At 43.3% G+C, this 25,555-nt stretch overlaps 1 protein-coding gene across 1 annotated transcript in view; it reads left to right on the top strand.

The window, feature by feature from the left end:
• The window catches only part of AHNAK2 (AHNAK nucleoprotein 2), a 135,269-nt gene that overhangs the window by 64,845 nt on the left and 44,869 nt on the right, over nt 1-25,555 (top strand). Inside the window, exons 2-3 of the mRNA XM_056811169.1 lie at nt 23,607-23,665; nt 24,440-24,538. Of these exons, the coding sequence (XP_056667147.1) occupies nt 23,607-23,665; nt 24,440-24,538 (158 nt within the window). The remainder of the gene's footprint in view (nt 1-23,606; nt 23,666-24,439; nt 24,539-25,555) is intronic.

Consider the following 25,555-nt stretch of genomic DNA (forward strand, 5'->3'; position numbering starts at 1 on the left):
ACCTGCTGCCAGCCAAGATTTCCCCAGGAGAAAACCTCCCTCTGTTATTTTTGGCTCATTTCCCCCCTAGATCCTAAAAAACCAAGGTGAGTCATGAATAATCTCTAGGTTCCCAATAGCAACAAATACAGAAGTGACTCAGGAATTGGCAAGAAGCTTGTAAACACGTCCTCCTCCTCCTCTTTCTCTTCTTCCTCTTCCTTATTCTCTTCTTCTTCTTCCTCCTCCTATAGTTTAGTGTAGCAGATAGAGCACTTGCCTTGGAATCAGGGAAAATCTGGCTCAAATCCTGTCTCTGATTGTAACAAGTTGTATAATTGTGGGCAAGTCAAGTAACCCCTCTGAATCTCAATTTCTTTATCTATAAAATGGGGATAATAAAGCTTCTAAGTATTTATCTCACTGTGGTTCTTGTGAAGCTAAAATGAGACAATGTTGGTAAAGTGATACATAAACATCAGTTATTGTTACTATTCCTGCCTGAAGGTTTTCTTTTGGTCAAAATGTTATATATTTGTTCAATGGAAGTAGGGCCCAGGCTATTGACTTGGTCACACATATGCAGGTCAGAAATCTAGTTTTGGAAAGAGCCTGGCTCTGTGAGTCCAAGAGACCCAGGCTCTAGTCTTGGTCTGACTTTGCTCATGTTGTTTCCCTTCTCTGAGACGGACTTCCATTCTCTGCAAGATGGGGTTAGTCATTTCTGTTCTGCATATTTTATAGACCTGGTGGGAGAGAATAGACTGGAAGATCCTTTGGAAATGAATGTATGGCACAAATCTGTGGATGAGTCAAAAATAGTCAGTAACCTAAAGGTCAGATGGATTTGTGCCTGTAGGGTGTCTGGGAGCTCTAGAAAGTTTTTCATTCAATAAACATTTATTAAGTCCCTACTGTGTGCAAAAAGCATTGTGCTTGGCAATGGGGGAGATGCATGTTTACATCAGGCACTGTCCCTTCCTTCCCAGAGGTTAGGATAAGGCACAAACACAGATGACCATAATATATCATTTTAAATGCATTCAAGAGGTAGAAAAACAAAGTATTATGAGGCAAGGAGAGAAGTCTTTCTGGACTTGGGGTGTCAGGGAAGGCTTTGCATAGGCTACAGTTTTTGAGTTGTCCTTTAAAGGATGGATAGTAATTAAACAGGAGGAAAGGGGAAGGAGGACATTGGAAACAACTCAGCCAAAGGTCCAAAGAAGGGAGAGCAGAGTGAGTCTGGGAACTAGAGGAGAGTAAGAGAGATAAGGCTAAAAGGTGGGTGGCTCTGGATAGTCAATGATTATTTATTAAGTAGGACAGCTGGAGGGTGTAAGGGATAGAGTGCTGGGACTGGAGTCAGGGAAACATCTTCCTGAGTTCAAATCCGGACTCAGACACTAACTAGCTGTGGGCAAGTCACTTCACCTTGTTTGCCTCCATTTCTTCATCTGGAAAATGAGCTGGGAAAGGAAATGTCAAACCACTCCAGTATCTCTGCCAAGAACCCCCCTCCCCCCCAAAGAGAGGTCATGAAGAGTTAGACAGGACTTAAAATGACTTAACAATGATAAAGCCCCCAATTGTTCTAAGCTCTGGGGAGGGAAGAAAGGTAGACTCATGATTCCTGCCCTTAAAGAGCTTATAGTCTAATGGGGGAGACACAAACAACTTTGCATAAATAAGATAGAGACAGAGTAGATGGAGGCCCTTAAATCCCAAGAAGGGGAGTTAGAACTTTACTCAGGACATAGTAGGAATTCACTGAAGATTTTGGAGGAAGCAAATGATCAGGTCTATATATCTAAGAAAGATGAATTTGGCAACCCCAGAGAAGAGATCTCATTTTCAGGCTAACCTTGATCATTAGGTACTTATTCTTTCAGTTAAGATCTTCTATACTCTGGAATCTTCTTTCCTAATGATCTCTTCCACATTCTCCACACCAAGATCCCAACTTCCCAACCCCCAGGTAACAGATTTCTTTCCCTCATAAGGGTCCCTTGGAGGGGATGCAGAGTCTAAACTTTTTGCCAGGATAGTAATAAAAGAGAATTAAAAATTTAGGCTGTGAACTCCTATCGAGCTGGGACTTTCTTTTACCTTTCTTTGTATTTCCAGCTCTTAGCACAATAGTAGGATCTTAATAAATGCTTGCTGTCTAAATAGTAACTCCCATGGGGACAGCTTGGTGACTCAGAGACTAGAGAGCCAGGTCTGGAGACAGGAGGTCCTGGGTTCAAATCTAGCCTCAGACATTTCTTAATTCTGCAATCCTATTCAAGTCACTTAACCCCCATTGCCTAGTGCTTACAGCTCTTCTACCTTGGAACCAAAGCTCTCATCGATAACCGGTACTGTCAGGTGAACAATGCCTTTTGGGAGTTAAATAATGCATGAACATGTTATCATTTCCATTTGATTCAGGTAAGGGAAAGAAGGAACTTGTCTCAAGTTAGGAACCTCTTAATTGTTGGAGTTGAACCTAGACCCAAGTTTTCTTGTTCCAAAGCAAACTTTCTTTTTATATATGTGATGAGTCAGCTGTTGTTCAGCTCCCACAGGGAGTAGTTGTTCCCATTTCATTCTCTTTGTGTCAAATCAATGTTGTTCTGTGAAATGGAAATTGTCAAGGGATCATGTGCCTTTGGAGTTGGAAGGAACCTTGAAGACCACTTAGTTGAAGTCCCCAATTTTAGACATGGGGAAACAAATCCGGGTGGGGGGGTTGGGTGGGGACTCACTTGAGGTCATCCCTCCAGTTAGCCAGTTCTTCCATGGAGGAGTGGACATGAACTAATATGATACTCTGAAGTCACTCAAAGTTCAGAGTTTAATCAAGGGGGTGGAGACTTCATTTTAGCCCCTTCTCGGTCTAGGCATCCCCATCTTAGTGGGGGGGGGGGATGGTAAAGGGAGGGTTTACAGTAAAAAAAAAATCATTATCTTTAGTTCCAAGGCAGAAGTGCAGCAAGGACTGGGCAACTGGAGTCACACATTTCAGAAGTATCTAAGGTCAAATTTGAACCCAGGACCTCTTGTTTCTGGCCTGGCTCTCTATCCACTGAGCCACCTAGCAGCCCTGAGCATTTACAATTAGTAGACAAGTTCACTTGTTTTTTAAAGCCCAATGCTGAGACCCTTTTATCCAGGAAACCTTTCCCTTGGAAAATCTCAAGCTCTTATTGAGCATCTACTATGTGCCAGACACCGCTCTAAGTGCTGGGCATATAAAGACAAAAATGAAACAGTTCTTGACTTCAAGAAGCTCACATTAAGTAATCGATATAAGCCAAATTATATGGCGCTTTATTTGTACTTTTCCTAATGCATTTATGTGATAAATGCTATATATTAGAGTTCTCCATGTCTGATCCCCCACTAGAATGTCAGCACCTTAAAGGGTAGGACCTTTGTCTTTTCTTTATTTCTAAACCCTTATAAGAGTTAGGCAATCTGGGGTTAAGTGACTTGTCCAGGGTCATAGCTAGGAAGTAACTGAGGCCAGATTTGAACCCAGGTCCTTCTGACTCCAGGCTTGGTACTCATTCATTGGACAGCCTAGCTGCCCCAAGTCTCTCTTTTCTTCCTTCCTTCTCTTCTGTCTTAGAATCAATATTATATATTGGTCCTAAGGCAGGAGAGAGGTAAGGACTAAGCAATGGGGGTTAAGTGACTTGCCCAGGGTCAGTATTCTGCACACAGTAAACCAGCAGCTTTCCTTAGGAAATATGGAGAATTCATGCCAGAAGAGTCCCTGCTCTTTGGGATCTGGAGAAAATCTCTTTCCTTCTCAGAGCTTTTTCCTTGTCTATAAAATGGAGGTAATCCTTGTGTTTCTTTTCCCATCTATAGCAAGGGTAGAGTGCTGGGAAGCCTGTGGGTGAAAGACATTCATTCCTCTGGAGCTCCTAGACAGCCTGACCTGACCTGAGCTGGCAGGGAGGGAGGCCGGACCTTCCTTCAGGTCCTAAGGGTGGAAAGATGGTCAGGAGTTAGGGCAATCCTGGCCCAAATGGCCAGAACCTGGTGACACTTTGCTTGGGGGAACTTTACCAGGGCAGTTCTGTGCTACCGCATTGCTAATTTCTGATGTTGCCACCTGTGGAGGAGGAATAAACAAATGCTGGGCTTTGTTTATATATTCAAATGTATGGAAAAGAGTAGGATTAACTCTCCAGTTTATCACTATTCCTGGACATGGAAATTAGTCCTGGCCTTTGCTGGAAGGCTAGAAAAAATTGGGGAGTAGACCCACTAAGGTTAGCTAGGTGGTTCAGTGGATAGAATGTGGGTCCCAGAGTCAGGAAGACTCATCTTCCCAAGTTCAGACACTAGCTGTGAGACCCAGGGCAAATCATGTCACCTTGTTTGCCTCAGTTTCCTCATCTGTAAAATGAGCTGGAGAAGGAAATGAAAAAAACAGTCTAGTATCTTTGCTAAGAAAGTCCCCAGTGGGGTCATGAAGAGTCAGACACAACTCAAAAAGGACTGAACAATAAAGTGGGCCCACTGAAGTCTGGTATTGGGTCCTATGAAATCCAGTTGTTCATTCTTCGGTGTGGTAGAAAAGCAGATTTGGAATTAGGAGACTAGGGTTCAAATCTTACCCTCACATATTTTCTTAGCTACAGTTTTGTCATCTATCAAATGGGAACTATCATATTTGGACTGAAGATGGAATTAATTGGTATTAGAGGTAAAATATCTTAAAATATCTAAGGGGCTGTCATGTTAGAAGGATTTGATTTGGTCAGCTTGGCCCCAGAGGGAGGAATTAGAACAAAGATATCCAGAGAAATACATTTCAGCTGAAAAGAAGGAAAAATTGTTTAATGACCAGAATTGTCCAACTATGGAAAGGAGTGTCTTTGTAGGCTGTGAGCACCCTGTCTTCTAATCAAGTTTCTCTTATTAAGGGGAAATCTATGGAAAGTGAAAGGGTGACATGGAATTAGGAGACAGAGTTTGAAGGTGGACCAATACCTGGAAAATTCATTTCCCTCTCTGCATCTTAGTTTCCTATTGAAAAATGGGGAAAATATGTGTACTTTACCCAGGTGGGAGTATAGCCTCTGCCACTTACTGAGTGGCCTTGGGTAAATCACTTCTCTTGTCTGAGGGCCTCTTTTGTAAAATGGTCATAATGGTATTTTCTTCTTTTATGGTCCTAATGACTTAAAAAAAAATCACCACAAACCCCCCCCCCCCCCTTACCTTCTGCCTTGGAACCAATTGGTTCCAAGGCAGAAGAGTGGTAAGGGCTAGGCAAGGTGGTTAAGTGACTTGCCCAGGGTCACACAGCTGGGAATAGTCCGAGGTCAAATTTGAACCCAGGACCTCCTGTCCCTAGGCCTGGTTCTCAATCCACTGAGCTACGCAGCTGCCCCCTCCAATGGTATTTTCTTCTTTTATAAAATGGTCATAATGGCATTTTCATTAGCTGCCTCCAAAGAGTTGCTGAAAGAACATCGATAAGACTTAACAGTCTTTAAGAAATAAGGACCACAGAGCACCTGGGTAACCCAGTGGATAGAGCATCAGGCCTGGAGATGGGAGGTTGTGGGTTCAAATGTAATCTCAGACTCTTCCTAACTTTGTGAGCCTGGGCAAATCACTTAACCCTGTTTGCCTAACCTTATACAGAAAGTAAGGTTTAAAAAACCCAAAGATCTCTGGTAGGAAGAAGAACCAGAGATTCTGCCATAACTCCAGCCTTCCTCCTCTCCCACTGCCACAGGCTGGAAGGGTCCATTTCTAATTAAGCCCCTTCTTGCCATGAGGTCTCCTTGGCCCCATTGCAGTGGAAGCTCCAAGGTCAGGGTGGCCTCCCAGGGCAGGGCTCCTGCTCTAATGCCCACTCCTGTACACTCGCTGCTCTGGCCATAGCACATGCGGGGGGGAGGGGGATGATGTCATCCCAGCCTGACCTGAATTCTCTACTGAGAAGGGCCGACGTGCACACTCCCTCGTCCAGGCCTCCCTCCCTCTGGCTCCGGAATTATTGGCTCCTTTGGGCAGAGCTCCGGTGACTTCTCCACACCTGGATGGATGTCTTTCACCCTCCCAGGGCATTCACCGTGGCCCTACTTCTGTCCTGCTTGAGCTACGTAATTACTGAACAAGGAATGCATGAGATTTCTAGCTTGCTTTAGGATTTCCAAACTGATTTCCATCCATTCTCTTATTTGACCATCATTGAAAGCAAATCAGAGCAAGGAATATCATGTCTGTTTGGTATATTTGTCAACATACATCTATACTGTCTCTTTTTTTCTCTGAGAAAACTACAGCTCAGACAGGGGAAAGGTTCAAGACTCAGAATTTTTTTTTTAACCTTCTGTTTTAGAATGGATACTAAGTTTTGGTTCCAAGGCAGAAGAGTGATAAGGGCTGGGCAATGGGGTTTAAGTGACTTGCCCAGGGTCACATGACTAGGTCTCTGAGGCCAGATTTGAACCTAGGACTTACTGTCTCTCTGTCCACTGAGCTGCCCCAAGTCTCAAAGACTTTAAAGATGGAAGGCACCTTAAGCATTATTTGATCATCATCCCATTTTACAGATAATGAAACTGAGGCACTGCCTAGGTTTGGAAGAGATTTGCTCAAGGTCAAAGATCTAATAGTAATAATAAAGAAGGAACAAATGGTTGGTTCATGAAGATTTGTTTATTGGAAAAAAAGAGGAGCCTATGATGGGAATTCAGGATTGGGTCTTCCCCACCAAAATGGTAAAAGACTTAAGGAGCCCAGGCTTGGTGATGGATTCAGGGTATACAAAGAATCTGCAGAGATGGTGCAATCCCATCACTGCAGGCTGCAAAAATTTAGCATCTACTTAATAACCCAGCAAGACCCAACCAGATGCCTAGAATTATACGCCAGATTCTTACAGGCTTTCAGGAGCTAACAGATGACAAATACATTTTGCACTCCAGACACAAATCTCAAAACATCCTGGAGAATTCCCCCATTACATGTGTTGGGACCAGACCATGATGTAGATGTAGAACTGTCGTCCATAAATGCCCCACCTTGACATTGATCCACAAAAATTTTGAAACAATATTTTTGATATATTTGATATGTTGTAGAGGGACAAAAAAAAGCTCTCAATAATGGACACAAAGACTTGTACAAAAATATTCATAGCTGCGCTCTTTGTGGTGGCCCAAAACTGGAAAATGAGGGGATGCCCATCAATTGGGGAATGGCTGAACAAACTGTGGTATATGTTGGTGATGGAGTACTATTGTGCTAAAAGGAATAATAAAGTGGAGAAGTTCCATGGAGACTGGAACAACCTCCAGGAAGTGATGCAGAGCGAGAGGAGCAGAACCAGGAGAACATTGTACACAGAGACAAACACACTGTGGTATCATCGAACGTGATGGACTTCTCCATTGGTGGTGGTGTAATGTCCCTGAACAACTTGCAGGGACCCAGGAGAAAAAAACACCATTCATAAGCAAAGGATAAACTATGGGAGTGGAAACACCGAGAAAAAAGCAACTGCCTGAATACAGAGGTTGAGGGGACATGACAGAGGATAGACTCTAAATGAACACTCTAATGCAAATACTATCAACAAAGCAATGGGTTCAAATCAAGAAAACGTCTAATGCCCAGTGGACTTGCGCATCGGCTATGGGGGGTGAGGGGGGGGAGGAGAAGAAAATGATCTATGTCTTTAACGAATAGTGCTTGGAAATGATCAAATAAAATATATTTAAAAAATTAAAAAAAAAAAAAGCTCTCAAAAAAAAGAGACTGGAAAAGAAATGGCAAAATCATGTGGGAACATCATCCACTTTATCCTATTTGCTATCAGATTTGCCTCTGAAAGGCTATTAGATGATGTGCTTACATACTTTTACATACTCAATTAAAAAACAAACCAGTTAGCAGTGAGGTGGCTCAGTGGACAGAGAGTTGAGCCTGGAGATAGTTGATCTCTGAGTTCAAATTTGCCTTCAAACACTTCCAAGTGTGACCCTGGGCAAGTCACTTAACCCTGACTGCCTAGTCCTTGCTACTCTTCTGCCTTAGAACTGACATTAAGACAGAAGGTAAGGGTTTCTATAAAAAGTAGTAATAACAATTCTTCCTTTTTCTACTCTCTATCATGTTCTACTTTCTCACCTGTGTGTGTTTGGAAACACATATTAAATGAAGTTTGGATCATAGATTCTGAGACAGAAGGAAACTTAGAGGCCATCTTACTGTAAGCCCTTCAATTTACAACTGAGGAAACTGAGGCCCAGAACAGTTAGGTGACTCATACTAGGTCACACAGTTGGTAAGTGGCAGAGCCTAGATTTGAACCTTTGATTCCAAATCCTGGGCTCTTTACATAGCACCAGGTTTCCCCTCCTTATTTCTTAGAGCTGAGGATGGCAGAGGACCCCAGTAGGAAAGGAAAAAAAAAACCTCTTCCTTTCTTTCTTAGTAACAATTTAAAGACAGAAGGACAGGGGCTAGGCAAACAGGGTTAAGTGACTTACCCAAGGACACACAGCTCAGAAATATCTGAGACCAGATTTGGACCAAGAACCTCTCATCTCTATTCCTGACTCTATCCACCGAGGCACCTAGTTTTCCCCCTTTCCCAGTAGAGAATTCAGATATTTGGTCATCCCTGGTAGTGTTTGAGTTAGGAAAATCTGCTTTAGAGGATTGTGCTTTCTCCAAATGACTTGGCCCAGCTGGACAAATCCTTTTTTGTTTTTTGTGCTCCTAAGCCAGATATGGGGATGAAAAGAAATGTTACTAGCAAATAAAAGGGAAACATTTCTAGCCTTCTCATAACAGATTGGAATCTGTTTTCCTGACTAAAACCTAAAGTTTACACACTCTGCCATGTTAGAGATGGAAGGGATGTTAGATACAGGTCATTAGTTTAATCCCTTCATTTTATAGCTTTAGAGAAGAAAGAGTCTGCTCAAGGTCACCCAAGTAGCAGAGCTCAGATTTGATCCCTGGTCCTCTGACCAAGTCTGATGTTCTTTCCATTATGCCAAGCTGAAAACAGGACATCTTGTGGAGCCCAGAAGAGATGACTCACAAAGCCTTGTTCTTAAAGGTTGCTTTATCTGGCCTTAGAGGGTGGCACAGTTTCCATGACTGTCTTTTCCTTTCCTAGAAGATCTGGCTTGGAATTCTGGCTCTGCTACCCACTACTTGCATGACTAGTAGACCTCTCTAGTCCTCAGTTTACTCCTCTAATAAAAAAAGAGGTTGGATTATATGACTTCTGAAGTTCTTTCTGGCTTCAGTCTCCTTTGGGCTTGAGATTGCCTCCTTTGCTACCTCTTGCTAAGGGCCTTATTCACCTTATAGGACTGGGAAAACTGCTACTAGAAGATATTATTAACATTACATACCTGGTTGGCTCCAGCTTCCTTCTCTCTTCAATGTACCAGGGAGAAGTCAAAGATTCATCAGCTATTAGACCTGGAGGGAACCTTGGAGACCACTTCCTCCATTCCCTCCATTTTACAGAAGGGGAAGTCAAAAGTTGGATGAAGTTAAGGACTGTCCAGCAGCAAACTAGGCTACCACTCAGGAACTTTCCAGAGATTTGTAGATTGGAAATATTGGGAAAAAACAGGCATCCTCTGAGACTTGAGTTCTGAGTTCTTCCAGTTCTGAGATTTGACACTGTCGTCCTTTGCCTATGGGTAAGGCTAGCCCTGCTCTGAGGCACTAATTATCCAATTTAGAGGAGCTGTTTTAATACTACTGGGTCATCTTGGATTTAATTCTACTAAAAATTTTTTTTAAAGGAAGCCTTGGGAGTAGTGTGTTGTCTTTAGCTTGTGGATGTCCTAAGGTCCCTTCTAATTCTAATTTTTAAGGAATCTGGTTAGGAAAAGTAGATATCTAAGAAGGTGGAGTAATTTTCTAGTTTGGGCTCTGCTACTTCTCTGATAGGTGACCTTGGACAAGTCCCTTTCTGGGACCAAGTTCCTTTGTCTATAAAATAAGGAATTTGGACTATAAGATTCTGTCCATCTTAAAATCTATAATCCTAGTATTAGACTAGTATCAACCACCCCATTTTCCCAGATACCCTCTCTTTACTTGGATTCTGTAATAATACTTTCTCTTGGTTTTCCTGCAATCTGCCTGGCTGCTCTTTTCAGACTCTATGACTTGAGTATATCTCTTGCTCTCTAACTGTGGGTGTTGACCAAGCTCTGTCTTGTGCCCCCTCCCCCCCCCCCCCCCCAATTCTCTCTTTTGACCCTTACTTTCTGTCTTTGAATCAGTACTGTGTATTGGTTCTGAGGCAGAAGAGCAATTGGGGCTGGGCAATAGGGATTAAGTGACTTACCCAGGGTCACACAGGTTGGAAGTGTCTGAGGCCAGATTTGAACACAGGACCTCCTGTTTCTAGGCAGGCTCTTAATTCACTGTAATTTCTTCTTTCCAGGAGACTCATACCATCAAGTATTCTCTCTTCCCTCTATAGGAGGCTGGGCCCCAGGATCCTCTTTTTTCCTCTTTTTCTTTTCTTCTTTTTTTAAACCCTTGCCTTCCATCTTAGCATCAATACTAAGTATTGGTCCTAAGGCAGAAGAGTAGTAAGGGCTAGGCAATGGGGGTTAAGTGTCTTGCCCAGGGTCACACAGCTAGGAAATGTCCGAGGTCATATTTGAACCCAGGACCTCCCATCTCTCAATCCATGGAGCCACCCAGCTGCCCTCTTCTCCTTTTCTTGTCCAAATATACAGGCCTCCAAGGCTCCTCTCTAAAAAGGTTAAGGCCTAGAATGCTCTCTAAGAACTCAGCATTGTCCAGGAACCTCATCCTCTACCCAGGGAGCTGGGCTAAATTCCTCCATCCTGTGCTGGGGCACTGCTTCTCACGAGCTGTTTAATTGCGAGTGTTTGCAGAACAGGCCACCATACTTATAGGTGGTCCTGCTTGCACAGAACCCATTTTACTCAGTTCTTACTGCTTCTACTATACCCCAGGCAGGTCTCTGTCCTTTTTTATAGATCTGATTCACAGTAACCCAAGCCTATCAAATCATTCCCAGATGTCAAGACTTAAGGGCTGATCCTCAATGATATGTGCCTGGATCACTGAGTTCTTTGGAGATGGAATTGGTGCTTTAACTTGCTCAAGCTGATTAGGCTTTTCTGATTAATCCTTGGCAGGTTGAATTATCCCTCTTAGATGATGGCCAAATCTACATATCCAGTCACAGGCTTTCGTATTCATGGGCCGGGTGTGCCAATTCATCCCCCATGGGTGCCTATGATTCCAACTCTAAGTTCTCTCCTGAATTCCCAGGTTACATCAGTCAATGAGTGTTTATTAATCTTACCTGCAGCAGACCATGAAGGAAGAAAGATGCCAAATGATTGTCAGCCCTATGTTAGCTGTGGTGGAAAAGGTGGGCAGAGGGTGCCAGGAACCACACAGATTGTGGACAGTTAATTCTGTTATTGTTACTCTGTGAGACCTTTGTCCCTGGAATAAGTAACTGATATCCTGGAGAAGGAATGGAAACACATCAATATTGACTTTGTCACTAATGATGGAACTACAGGACATTAGGAAATTGCAGTTTAAAGGGAAGATACTTCACGGACTTTTCTTGGAGAAGCAAGTAAAGGGCTTAGCCAGGTTGATTCCATCATTTGCCCACAGCCAACAAGAATCAACTAATCAATCATCAGGCTTTAATTAAACACTTTTTTATATGCCAGGCATAGCACTAAGCAAATTTGGATTAAAAAAAAAAAAGCAAAACCAGTCTCTGCTCCCAAGGAAGTTGCATTCAAAGGAGAAAGACAGTGTGTATGAAATAAAAAATAAAAGAGACTGAGTCATTTTGTTAGTCTCCTACTATGTGTAAGATTAGGTAATTTCAATTTTCTTGACAGACACAGCAACCCCAGTTTTGATTATAAATATGATGTAAGAGGATACAGGGTATCTAAGTGTGAAAAACAATGGAGAATGAAACAAAGCTGAAGGAAGCTTGATGTGATTGACAAGCAGATCATGCCAAGAGCATATTTAGAAAAATGTGGAAGTAGAACAAATAGATGGAAAATGGAACAGATTTATCTGTATTTCTAGACTGACAATTGTCTCCTCCATTTGAATACCTTAGTAACCAATGTCTGTATAAAGAAGTGCAAGTGATACTTAAGATTAAGTTGGGGGGGGGTGCAGCTGGGTAGCTCAGTGGATTTAGAGACAGAAGGTCCTAGGTTCAAGTCTGGCCTCAGACACTTCCCAGCTATGTGACCCTGGGCAAGTCACTTGACCCCCATTGCCTAGCCCTTACCACTCTTCTGCCTTGGAGTCAATACTCAGTATTAATTCCAAGTTGGAAGGTACGTGTTTTAAGAAAAAAAAAAAGATTAAGCTGGAAAAAGCCATCGTTCTTGACCAAATACACAGAAAAGAAATCCAAACCAGAGACAATGCAATTTTAAAACATTGAGAGACTAGGTTTCAAGGTATCTTAAAGAAGGGAAGGCACCAAGCAATTAGGGGGGGAAATTGTGGGCAAAAAAAAATGTGGTTATCATAATTTATCAAGAAAAGGAATTTAGGAGCTACTGGTCTATAGGTGTACTTTCTTTCTTTCCTTTTTTTAAAAATCCTTACTTTCAGTCTTAGAATCAGTACTAAGTATTGAAGAACCATAGTGCTAGACATTTGGGGTCTGGTCACTTTGGTCACATAGAGTCTGAGGCCACATTTGAACTCAGGAGAATGAGTCTTCCTGACTCCAGGCCCTGCACTCTATCCACTGGGCCAGCTAGATTATTTCAGATTCTTCATGTGCAAAATGGAGCTTGATTCTTGGACTACATCTGCTATTTCATTGGTATAAGGAGCTTTGTGGGTGGAAGGGGAGTGAGTAGGTATCTGCTTTGCAATTGAGAGTCATAGGAAGTTTCCTGGGTCACTTTGAAGATAAGTGACTTGTCCAGAGTCTATGTTACTAGTATGAGGCAGGGATGGAACTTGAACCCAAATCTGTCCCCCGGACTCTGAAGTTGGCTCTCTAGACTCTATGCCTCAACACGTTTCTGTAATGGGGTTAGTATATAATAATGCAATCTTTGTATTACCCACCTCAAAGGGCTTTTGTGAGGAAAGTGCTTTGTATAACTTCAGATGCTGTGCACATGGGGATTCTTATTAGTATGGCATGACATTCAAGGAAATCAGTACAAGCCCAGGAATGCCACGTTTTGGAAATCAGTCAGCAGGTGTACAGAAAGCCAGTTCATCACCTTAAATAACGGTGTACTTCCTTGTTTTGTTGGTTTTCGAGACAACCTGAGTTGTGTGGGGCAGGTGGAATGTCAGGGGTTCTCCCTAAGGCAGGCAGTAGAAGGAGGAGGTAGAGATTCATTGCAAGTGTTATGGGCTACACATTCCTTCCACTTTTCGCCCCTGTACCCACCACTCCCATGTCTTCATGAAATCCTCCTCATCCTTCAAAAATCAGTTCTAATGCCACCTGCTCCAGGCAGCCTTCCCTTATTCCCACAGGGAAAAATGATTTGCCCCCTCATCTGAATAGTGTTTGTCTGCTGTACAGAGAACAGTGTCTATACTTTTCGTGTGGTCCATTTCCCTTCTTGTCTTTCAGGGTAGCTCATCATAGTGAGGGGTGACTTAACTATGAGTCCCTGGAATCCAGGGACCCATCATATGGATCTCTATCCACAATGGCCCTGCATGTAGTGTCCTGAAAATAGTGGTTGAATGACAATGAAAGAAAACGTGTCAGATGCTTTGGGGCTGATGTTTGATGGTATTTGCGAAAAGATCATAGGCCAAGGGATAGGGACTAGAGCAAGAAAGGTGTGAGGACACCCCCCCCACACTACCTGAAGTCCTCACCTTACTTGACTGTTTCCTTTTTAAAGAGGAGGACATTCTTCCTCTCCCAAATTTCCTTCTTCTCTGCTTCAAATTATTTGGTCTGGCTTTGGGGTCTCTCTTTGAAAATAAAGGAGATAGAAAGTTAGAAGTGGAAAGGACCCTGGAAATCATGTAATCCAATCCCCTTGATTTATATCTAGATGAGGAAAGTTCTTGAGGTAGGTGGAGAAGGAAGTTGGTAAAGAATCACAGGACCATAGACTCTGGTCTTGGGTGAAGAAAGCATTCTCCATGCATGCAAAACGCCAAGCCAGAGTCTGATGAGTGGTTCCATAAAGCCTGATTCAGGCCATCCCAGAAGCTGTGACCTTCAGCACTGCCCAATTCCACCCCTGTGCTGCTGGGTGCTGGCCTAAGTGAAGTCAGAGAAACTTCATGCTGGATTTAGGGAAGAGTAAAGTTTGTAGGAAGCCTAAACACACCCCAAGGAAGTAGCATCTGCCTAGCAAATGCCACACAGACCTACGGAAGGAGCACCACCCTGTCTGGAGCACACCTCTCCCTGATGATCCACTCACATCCCTTGGAGGCACATGGCACCTGTCCCTGTTTTCTGGGGGGGTGGCGCTGGCTGGCCCTGGAGATGAAGACAACAGTGGCATTTCACAGACCAGCTCACCGACTCCCCGTGGGAGCTGAAGTTGAGCCAATGAACATCAAAGTTAGGAAGAACTTGGCCTCCTTGAATTTTATGTATGAGGTCTAGAAAAAACAAAGAGTTGCCCAAGTTCATAAAAAGGATCTAGGACAGTAGGAAGCAGTGGAAGTATTAGATCTGGGGCTAGAAGAACTGGATTCAAATCCTCGCTCTGGTCTTTAATAGCTGAGTGATACTAGGGAAATCATTTAATCTTTCTGGGCCTTCCAGTCCTCATTCAGACAATGAGGACAGTACTCTTTGTACCATTTCCCTCAGAGGGTTGCCATGAAGAAAGTATTTTATTTTATCTATGTAATTAATTTATTTTTAAACTTCTACCCTCTGTCTTGGTTCTAAGACAGAAGAGTAGCAAGAGTTAGGCAATTGGAGTTAAATGACTTACCCAAGGATAGTCAGCTAGGAACTCTAGATGGCTCTGACTAGAGTAAACAATAGAGAATTGACATCTTCTTGGACACTAAAATATCCAAATGGCATCTGAGACTAGATTTGAACCCAGCTGCAATGACTTCATGACTGGTGCTTTATCCTAGCTGCCCTTAGAAAAGCATTTTATAAATCCCATGGCCCTTTGGGAAGTCCCTGTGGAAAGACTCCTGGGTGCCATTTCTGCTTTTACCATTTCCTCCCACTGGGTTGAACTCTCTGGATATTTGTCCTTTGTCCTTGCCCTCTTGGCTTGGGCTTCATTTATTTTCCAAGAGACTCTTTCCTCAGTGCATGTCCCTCCCTTCCTTGATGATGGCCTTTCCCCAGTGAGGGCCCCTCTGGGTGCTCTGGCCTCCAGGACTGATCTACTCTCCCATAGGCCATGGGTAAGGGTGTGAGGAAGAATCAAGGTGAGGACAAGGATGAGCACAGGAACTTGGATCTAGTACTGGAAGGAGCCTTAGACAGATGCTATCTAGTCCAACCCCCTCACTATATGGATGAGATAGAGATAGAGACAGAGAGAGAGACAGAGGCAGAGAGAGAGACAGACAGACAGACAGACACAGAGAGACTGAGAGAGAGACAGAGGCAGAGAGAGAGAGAGAGAGAGAGAGAGAGAGTGAGCCCCTTGCTCAGAGTTGGTTTATAACTGTAATAATTCCCATTTCTCTAATGCCTTAAGGTTTACAAAATTATTTCTTCATAACAACACTGTGAGGTAATGTATGCAAGTACTTATAACCTACTCTATAGTTGAAGAAGTTGAAGCTCAGGGCAGGGAAGTGACTTTCTTGGGGTCATACTATCTGGTAAGTGTTAGAATAGAAATCTAGGTCTCCTGATTCAAAAGTTAAGATACTCCTCCCCTTCTAGGGGCAGTTAGATAGAGTGGACAGAGCACTGGGCCTGGAGTCAGGAAGATTCATCTTCCTGGGTTTGAATCTGGTCTCAGACACTTATTAGATGTGTGACCCTGGGCAAGTCACCTCACCTTCTTTGCCTTGGTTTCCTCATTTTTAATGAGCTGCAGAAGGACATGGCAAACTACCTCAGTATCTTTGCCAAGAATACCCCAAATGGGTCATGAAAAGTTGGACACTACTGAAATGACCAAATAACAACTCTTTCCAGGCCAGTAATCAATGGACCGAATGTGGAACAATAGACATAACCCTCTGAGACTATTTCTCCAGCCAGAGAAGGGGCACACCCAAACCTTATCTTGCCCCAATCTTTCCCAGGAAATGTTTGTCTGAATTTTTGCTGAAAGGCTTTTTTTTTCCCCTTAAAGACATAGAGGCAAAAAATATTCTCAGCCTTGGTAAGGACTCTGATCAGAGTTCCGGGATCTTAACTGGGTTATGAGGACCCACTCCATAAAAGTGGGACAACTGTCCCTACCCTCTACAAGAAACATTCTGGTTTTTTTTTCCCCAAACCCCTTACACCTTCCATCTTAGAATCAATACTATATATTGGTTCCAAGGCAGAAGAGCAGTAAGGGATAGGCAATGGGGGGTAAGTGACTTGCCCAGGATCACCCAGCTAGGAAGTGTCTGAGGCCAGATTTGAACCCCTCTCTAGGCCTGGCTCTCAATCTATTGAGCCACCTAGTTGTGTCCTCCTTCCATCCTGACTTTTTCACTGGCCTACCTCAGTGGCTAAAATTCTACTAAGAGGGAGTCATCCCTTTGGGATTAATATTACCCTCTTCAAGCTCTCCTTTTCAAATGCAGGTTCCTTGAAGGGGATTGGTAAACTGTAGGATCTCAGAACTGGAATAGACCTCAGGGGAGAGAGAGAGACAGACACAGAGACAGAGACAGAGAGAACTAGCAAATGGCGATACAGTTTGGACTTGAATACTTCCATTGATGGGGTACTCTTTACCTATTGAGGTAGCCCATTTCCTTTTGTGTAGATCTAATAACGAAGAAGACTTTGTGAATGGCAGCAAGATGTAAGAGAAAGAGCTCTGGATTTGGAGTGAGAGAACATGAATTCAAATTCTGACTGCTAACGAGGTGACAGTGGATAGAAGGCTGGGCTTGCAGTCAAGAGTTCAAATCTAGCCTCAGACTCTTACTATGTGATCCTGAGCAACTCACTTAACCCTCTTTGTCTCAGTTTTCTTATTTGTAAAATGAGCTGGAGAAAGAAATGGCAAACCACTCCTGTATCCTTGTCAAGAAAACCTCTTATGGGATCATGAAGAGTTGGGCACAACTGAAACAACTCAACAACAACAACCACATACATTGGACTCATCACTTAACTCTCTGGGTCTCAGTTTCCTCATCTGTAAGATGAGGAGTTTGAATTAAATGATTTAAAATGTTCCTTATGATTCAAAACCTTGAAGTTGAAAATCTATGAGCCTGATATCAAACCTAAACTGCCTTTCTAGAACTTCCACTCATCATTCTTAATTATGTCCTTTCAAGCTAAGAGGCAAATGAGGAAATCCTCCTCTACAAGAAAAAAATTTTAAATACTTTAAGATTGCTAGCATGGACCTCCTGTCTTTTCTTCTACAACAGTGGTTCTCAACCTTGCTAATGCCGTGACCCCTCATGTTGCGGTGACCCCAAACCAAAAAAGTATTTTGGTGGCTACTTCAAAACTGCAATTTTGCTACAGTTATGATTTGGAAGGTAAATACCTGATATGCATGATGTATTCTCATTGAGAGGTTGAGAACCGCTGCTCTACAAAGTCAACAGCCCTTGGCTGGTCACTGTAGGGCATCCTGTCTGGGTCTCTCACCTTCCTCTTGATCAGCTAGAGTGTGTCAACATCCTTCTCCAACGGTGGCACCTAGAGCAGAGCACACAACTCTAGATGGCTCTGACTAGAGTAAACAATAGAGAATTGACATCTTCTTGGACACTGAAATATCCAAATGGCATTTGAGTGTTTGAGTAGATATTATATCCTAGAGAGAGCGAAGCCTCCCAGCTTCTCCCATCTGTGGTTAACATTGCCACAAGCCTTGAAACATTTCAAATTCTCTTAGAATAGATAGGCAGCAGCTCAAAAGTTGACCTAACCATTCATTCCAGAAAAAACAAGTGGATGAAGAATGCCTATTGTCCAGACAAGTAGTTTCAAATTCAAATAGAAACTGGGGCCACTAAACTATGCCTGCAGGTGACTTTAAAAACCACATATTATGTTTTGGACAATAATGCATGTATATCCCAGTGGAACTGCTTTTTGGCTTTTGGGGGGGGGGATAAGGGGTAGGGATTATGCATTATGTAACCATGGAAAAAATTCTAAATAAAAATAAAAAAAATCACATATTAACATTATCTGTATTCTACTGCATTTTTATGTATTTTGTTAACCACTTCCTCTGCTTCAGGCTCCATTGGAGGGAATCACAGGTAGCAATGCCACTGGCAGGCAATGTGTTTGACTGCAAATGGACAATAAATTAGACAAAATTAAAGAAGGAAGAGAAGGGCAGGTTGGATTGATTCTAGGAAACCATAAAATTCTTTTAATGACCACAAACTTCTCCCTGAAACAAAAATTCACTTGGACATTCTGTCTATCTCTTTAATTAAAAAAAAAAATCTTTCATCTTAGAATCAATACTGGGTATCGGTTCCATGGCAGGAGAGTGGTAAGGGCTAGTTGTTAAGTGACTTGCCCAGGGTCACACAGCTAGGCCAGAATGAAACTCAGGACCTCTCATCTCCAGGCTCGATTCTCTATTCACTGAGACATCTAGCTGCCTCCACTGTGTCTCTCTTAATGTCACTGTAGCCTTTTGGGTACCCAAATCATGCTGTGGCAGGGAGGAAGATTTATTAAGTATCTACTATGTGCTAGGCACTGTACTAAGTACTTTACAAATATTGTCTCCCTTAATTCTTACAACAACCTTGGTAAATAGGTGCTATTAAGATCCCTATTTTACAGTTGAGGAACCTGAAGTAGGCAGAGATTAGGTGACTTGTTCAGGATCACACTGCTCATTAATGTCTGAAGCTGGTTTTGAACTCAGGTCTTCCTGACTCCGGGCCCACAATTCTATCCACTGCACCAGGTTGCTACCTGAAAGATTATATTGATCTTGCACTCAACTGAAACCCATAGATCTTTTCCCAAAAATTTTAATCATTCCTTCCCCATATTTTACTTGTTAGCTGATTTTTTGAAGGTAAGTGTAGAATTTAGATTCTTTGCCACTAAATCGTATCTGGGTAACTCTCTATCCCTCGGGCTCTTTTCAGGGCCAACAGCACCATACAGGCCAATTCCTCTTTCTGTTTTAGCGCACTCTATGTAGTTCGTTAAGCATGCCATACAAATAAGAATGGTTGCGTTAGTCTAGCACTTTGAGGTTTATAGATGCTTTAGATAGGTCATCCTATTTGATCTTCACAACAGCCCTGTAAGGTAGGCACTTCCCTATGGCAGAGGCACACAACTCTCATGGCAGCCCCATGTTCCCTGGGAACTCGGTGCTGCCCCCAAAACTATCTTGTTTCTTGCCTGGCTGAGTCTCTTGTTGTTATTATGGCTCAATATTTGGAAGACTAGCAGCATAATTTTTTTAAACCCTTAACTCCTGTCTTAGAAGTGATATTGGGAGGGGGCAGCTGGTTCAGTGGATAGAGATGGAAGGTCCTGGGTTCAAATCTGGCCTCAGCTACTTCCCAGTTGTGTGACCCTGGGCAAGTCACTTGACCCCCATTGCCTAGCCCTGACCACTCTTCTGCCTTGAAGCCAATACACAGTATTGACTCCAAGACGGAAGGTAAGGGTTAAAAAAAAAAAAAGAAGTGATATTGGGTATTGATTTCAAGGCAGAAGAGAGGTAAGGGCTGGGTAATCTGTATTATCGGAGGCCAAACTTGAACCTAGGACCTCCCATCTCCAGGCCTGGCTCTCTATACACTGAGTATACACAGCTGCCCTTGGAAAATATTTTCTACAGATGGTCAACCAGCCTTTAATTTGGTAGTGAGCTTCCTGTCCAATAACAGGGCACTTACTACCTCCTGAGACAGCTCATTCTTCTTTTGAACAGGGAAAATCATAAACTTTTCCCTTACAGTAATCCCAATTCCACCTCTTTGCAATATCCCCACTCATCTATCTTGTCTGACTGTACAAATGCAGCCTATTCAACCCTTCCCACTCCTCACCCCACTCCTTTGTTCTCTGCTTTCTGGTACCGGGAGTGATTAGGTATCCCACTAGCAGGGCTTGCTGAAGGGGAGAAAGGTGGCCGCAGATAAAAGGCAGTCAATTATTCAGTTAATAGGACTTATTAAGAGCCTATTATGGGGGCAGCTAGGTGGCTTGGTGGCTACAGAACCAGGCATAGAGACAGGAAGTCCTCAGTTCAAATCTGGCCGCAGAAACTTCCTAGCTGTGCAACCCTGGGCAAGTCACTTAACCCTAATTGCCTAGGCCTTACTGCTTTTCTGTCTTGGAACAGATATATAGTATGGATTCTAAGACAAAAGGTAAGGGGAAAGAAAGAGAGAGACCGAGACAGAGAGAGAAGAAAGAGGAAGGAAGGAAAGAGAAGGGAAGGAAGGAGGCAAAGGAGGAAAGAAGGAAAGAAAGGAAAAAAGACATGGAGTTGGGAGATGGAGGGTTGTAGTCAAAGAACAACAACAAGAAAAAAAAACCCAAATAAGCCAAGGTAACCACCTTGTATAGGGTGATGGGAAACAAAGTGTGAGTGGACTGGAAGGAGGCAAGTTGGCTTTAAATGCCAATTAGAAGATTTTGTCATTGACCCCACAAGTAGTAGGGAGCCACTGAAATTTATCGAAATGGAGAGGGGGGAAGGTGACATGGTGGTGTGGTGGGACCTTCACTTTAAGAAAATCACTTTGGAGAGGGTGGATTGAAGGAGCAAGAATTGAGGCAAGGAGGACCATAGATAGCAGGCTGTTGCAATACTCCAAGTATGAGGTCATGAGAGCTTACACCAAGATTGTGACTGAGTAGAGAAAAAGAGATGTTGTAAAAGCAGGAACAATAAAACTTGGCAACAGACTGGATATGAGGCACAAAGGTGAGAGGGATAGATGCCTGGAAGGATGGCTTTTCCCTTGATATTAAAGTGCATTTTGGAAGAGGGGAAGGTTTGAGAAGAAAGACAGTGTTCTGTTTTTGACATGTTGTGTTCCAGATGGCTAGCATTTAGTTTGAGATGTCCAAAAGGCAGTGATTGATTCCAAATTGTAGTTCAGGAGAGATTAGAGCTGGATATATAAATCTGGGACTTATTTGTGTAGGGATAATAATTAAACCCATGCAAGCTAATGAGGTCACTAAGTGAGATAGTATAAAGGGAGAGAAAAGAAGACCCAGGGCAGAGCCTGACAGGGGAGCAGGGAGGATACCCAAGATCACAGATATGGGGATAACCCATATAATAGAAGACTAGACTGTAGAGGATTCACTGAGCCACATTTGGGAGAGTCACTAAGGTTAGAGATGTAGATTTGGAATTAGAAGATCTGGATTCAAATCCAGACTCTGATACTTGCCACTAGGGTGATCTTGAGTACCATCACCAAGGGCCTCAGTTTTCTAGTCTAGAAAATGATAGCGTTGGCTAAAATGATTTTTTAAGGTCTAGATTTAAATTTAATTAGATTTGACAAGCATTTATTAGCCTTTCAGTCAACTAGCATGTATGTGCCAAAAACTGTTCTCCGTGCTGGGGATAAAGAGAAAAGCAAAAATAGAGTCTCTGCCTTCTAGGAGCTCACAGTCTGGTGGGGAATCTGACATGGAAACAACTATGTACAAACAAGCTACAATCAGGAAAAATTCAAAATAAACATTGAGAATAAGGAAGAACGAGAAAGGCTTCTAAAGTGGGATCGGTGGTGGTGTACACGACTAGCACAGGTCTTAAAACTCTTAGCAAGGGCCCTCAAATAATGAAGGGATTTTAAGGCTTTGTCCTAGTAAAGCTCACAACTTAAATAAAGCTAATAAAAAATGTTCATTCACAACAAAGACACAAACAGACTCCTAAAGAGTGCTTCTGCCTTCTACACTGTTTGCTGGAGTCTGCCCAAGTTTGGCTTCAGTGGGTGGTACCTCTCTCCACCACGCTTACCCTCCTGTATAAATATTTTCACCATGGAACACATTACCCATGAGCAGAGAGAGGGAATGTGGTTATCGTGTTCAGATGTCCTAATAGCTCTAACATAAATCTTTGTAATGAAAGGGAAATGTTTTCTGAAGAAACTTTCCCTTTGAAAATTATCTGTCCTATTAAATTCTACTGACTTAGCAAAGCTGGAGACTGACTCTCTTGGGCAGTAGAAGGAAATCTTGAAGGGTAGTTTGAATGGTCTTTGGGGTCCTCTTAGGCAGAGGCATTTGGAGGTTCAGGAATTTAGGGAGCATCTTATTCAGTCATTTTTTCAGTTGTGTCCAGCTCCGTGACCCCCTTTGGGATTTTCTCGGCAAAGATACTAGAGTGCTTTGCCATTTCATTCCCCAGCTCATTTTCCAGATGAGGAAATGGAGGCAAAGAGAGTGAAATGACTTGCCCAGGATCACGCAGCTAGTAAGTGTCTGAGACCAGATTTGACCTCAGGAAGTGGAGGCTTCCTGATTCCAACCCCAGTGTTCTATCCATTGCACCACCTAGCTGCCCCTGGCTGCCAACAGATTTGTTTCCTTCTTGGCTCAGCATTTCTATAAGAACCTGACAGTGGGGCAGTTTTGGAATTTATTCTGTCCTGACAGTCTTCAGTAGGATGACTCTGGACCTCAGCAACAGAGGAAGGGCTTTGATCCCTTAAAGTGGGCTGGATTTAAAGGCAGCTAGAGTGCTGAAAGTGTAAGTGCTAGTATGAGGAAGACCTGAATTTGAATCTTGCATGAGATCCTTACTAGCTGTGTGACCTTGGGCAAGTGGCTTACCCTTGCTCAGCCTTAGTAATACCATCAGTAAAATGGAGATAATACTAATATTTACCTTTCAGCCCTAAAGTGGAGATAATAATAGTAGCTACCTAATAGGTTTGTTATGAGGACTGAATGAAATAATGGGTATATATAAACACTAGCTATTATTATTCTCTCACCCTAGCCTCCTTGCCATATCCCCCCACATAGTCTTTTTTTTTTAACCCCGTACCTTCCATTTTAGAATCAATACTGTGCATTGGTTCCAGGCAGAAGAGTGGTAATAGGAGTTAAGTGACTTGCCTAGGGTCACACAGCTAGGAAGTGTCTGAGGTCATATTTGAACCCAGGACCTCCCATCTTCAGGCCCTGACTCTCTGACCATTGAGCCACCTAGCTGCCCCCTACCCCCACATATTCTTGAGCACCAGACTGGATGTTCCTTGAGTACAGAGTCCAAGCATGCTCCCTTGCTTATAATAATTACAACTAACATTTATAGACTTCTTTGGAGTATGAAGGTTTGCAGATCACTTTGCACATATTATCTAATTTGATCATACTTAATAAATGTTTGCTGAATGGTTGAATGACTGAACAAGTGAATGAACATCTGGCACTGGCTCCTTGCCCACAGCTGGGAACTCCCTGGGTGACTGACCAGCTCATTATCACTGTCTCCCTTCTCTGATTGCAGTTTCTGGCAGGCAGCTGAGGCCAGATGATCCTGATGCAGAAACAGAAGAAGACAACTCGGTAATTGACATTTGGGTGCCCCTGGAACCCCTCCAGAGGAGAAGGGCCAAAAGCTCCAGCCCACCTCTGACTTTGGATGGGTGCTGGGGAGTGGGGAGGAGGAAGCAGGAGGCCAGAGGGAATGCTAGGGGAGGGAAAGAAAGAACTCTGGATCCTGGGTTCTAAGTCCCAGCCTTCATTAACTTTCTTTAAAAAAAAAATCTTACCTCTGTCTAATGAATACTGTGTATTGATTTCAAGGCAGAAGAGCAGTAAGGGCTAGGTAATGGGGGTTAAATGACTTGCCCAGGGTCACACAGCTAGGAAGTATTTGAGGCCTGATTTGAACCTAGGACTTCCCATCTCTAGGTGTGGCTCTCTATCCACTGAGTCACCCAGGTGCCCCATCATTAACTTTCTTTGGGACCCTGGGTATAAATCACTTTTCCTTCTGTTTCTTCCTCTGTAAAATGTAAAATGCTCACAGAGCTGTGATGAGGAAAGTACTTTCTAAATCTTAACACAGTTTAGAAATGGGTCTTTGTCTTGATCAATGATACATGTAAAACCCAGTGGAATTGCTTGTTGTTTAAGGGAGGAGAGGTGGAAGGAGGGGAGGGAAAGAACATGAATCATGTAACAATGGAAAAATAAATCAATTAATTAAATGAACTTAAAATTCTTAAAAAAAAAAAGAAAGAAATGAGTCCTTGCAACTTCCCCTTTAGGGAGTATTCTTCTTAGAGGGAAAGGGGACCCAGGTAAACACCTCTTTTTTTTCTCTTCTTCTTATAGGTGAACGAAGTACCTATTGATGAAATCATCCGTCCTAGGCCTCAGGGCTCCTCACCAGTCTATGAGTACTCTGTTGCAGAAGAGCACTTCAGCAAGGGGGTAAGGCCTGCCTACAATCAATTCTATTTAACAAGTTTTTATTTTAAACCCTTACCTTCTGTCATAGAATCGGGTTCCAAGGCAAAAGAGCAGTAAGGGCTAGGAAGTGGGGGTTAAGTGACTTGTCCAGGGTCACACAGCTAGGATGTATCTGAGGTCACATTTGAACCCAGGATCTCTAGTCTCCAGGCCTTGGCTCTCTGTCCACTGAGCTACCTCGCTGCTTTTATTAAGCACCTACCATGTGCCAGGCACTATGCCAGGCCCTGGGCATATGAAGACAATAATAAGACCATTACAGCCATCAATGAATTTATACCTTACTGGGAAGTTGGAACCAATAGTCAATATGGCCGCCTCCCATGGAACAAAGCCCTATTTCCCATCTCCCCCAAGGGAGGCCTGCTTTGTGCCAATAGACATAGAACAAAATATTCAGTCACAGGCTCTGCCCGTTAATAGGGGTTTCTGATTAAATGAAAAGTAGCCTTTGTTTCAGTCCCCATGATGGAAAATCTTAGCGGCAGAACAGAGAGGAAAGAGACCGGATCTAGGAGTTAGGAAACCTCGCCTCCGGATCGGAGGACCTCGGCCCTGGAAGGAACCCCGGAGGGCATCCAGTCCAAGCCCACTCCCCGCCCCCAGCAGGAATGCCGCCTCCTCCTCCTCACGTAATCCTGGCTCAGTCAGGCAAACCCTTGGCTAAGGGAGCCTCAAGCCCCTCACGTGTGAGAGGAAAGGGCTGGGCTAGGTGATCTCGGAGCGTCTTCCACTTCCGTGATCTGAGTGGCACTGACGGCTGAGGGCACAGGGATGTCCGTGGTAGAGGCTGCAGCGTCTCAGCGCCCAGTGACCGAGGTCGAGTCCGGTCCTTGGGCTGGAATATCAGGACACCAAAGAGCTCTGACCTGTCTTTTTTTCTAAAGCCTTATCGTCTATGCGGATGGAAGCATGTGACTCATCACGTGTTTATTTGGGTATATTGTGGGAGTTTGGGTTTTACAAGATAATTCACTT

This window comes from Monodelphis domestica, chromosome 1, assembly GCF_027887165.1.
Source record: "Monodelphis domestica isolate mMonDom1 chromosome 1, mMonDom1.pri, whole genome shotgun sequence".
Taxonomy (NCBI): domain Eukaryota; kingdom Metazoa; phylum Chordata; class Mammalia; order Didelphimorphia; family Didelphidae; genus Monodelphis; species Monodelphis domestica.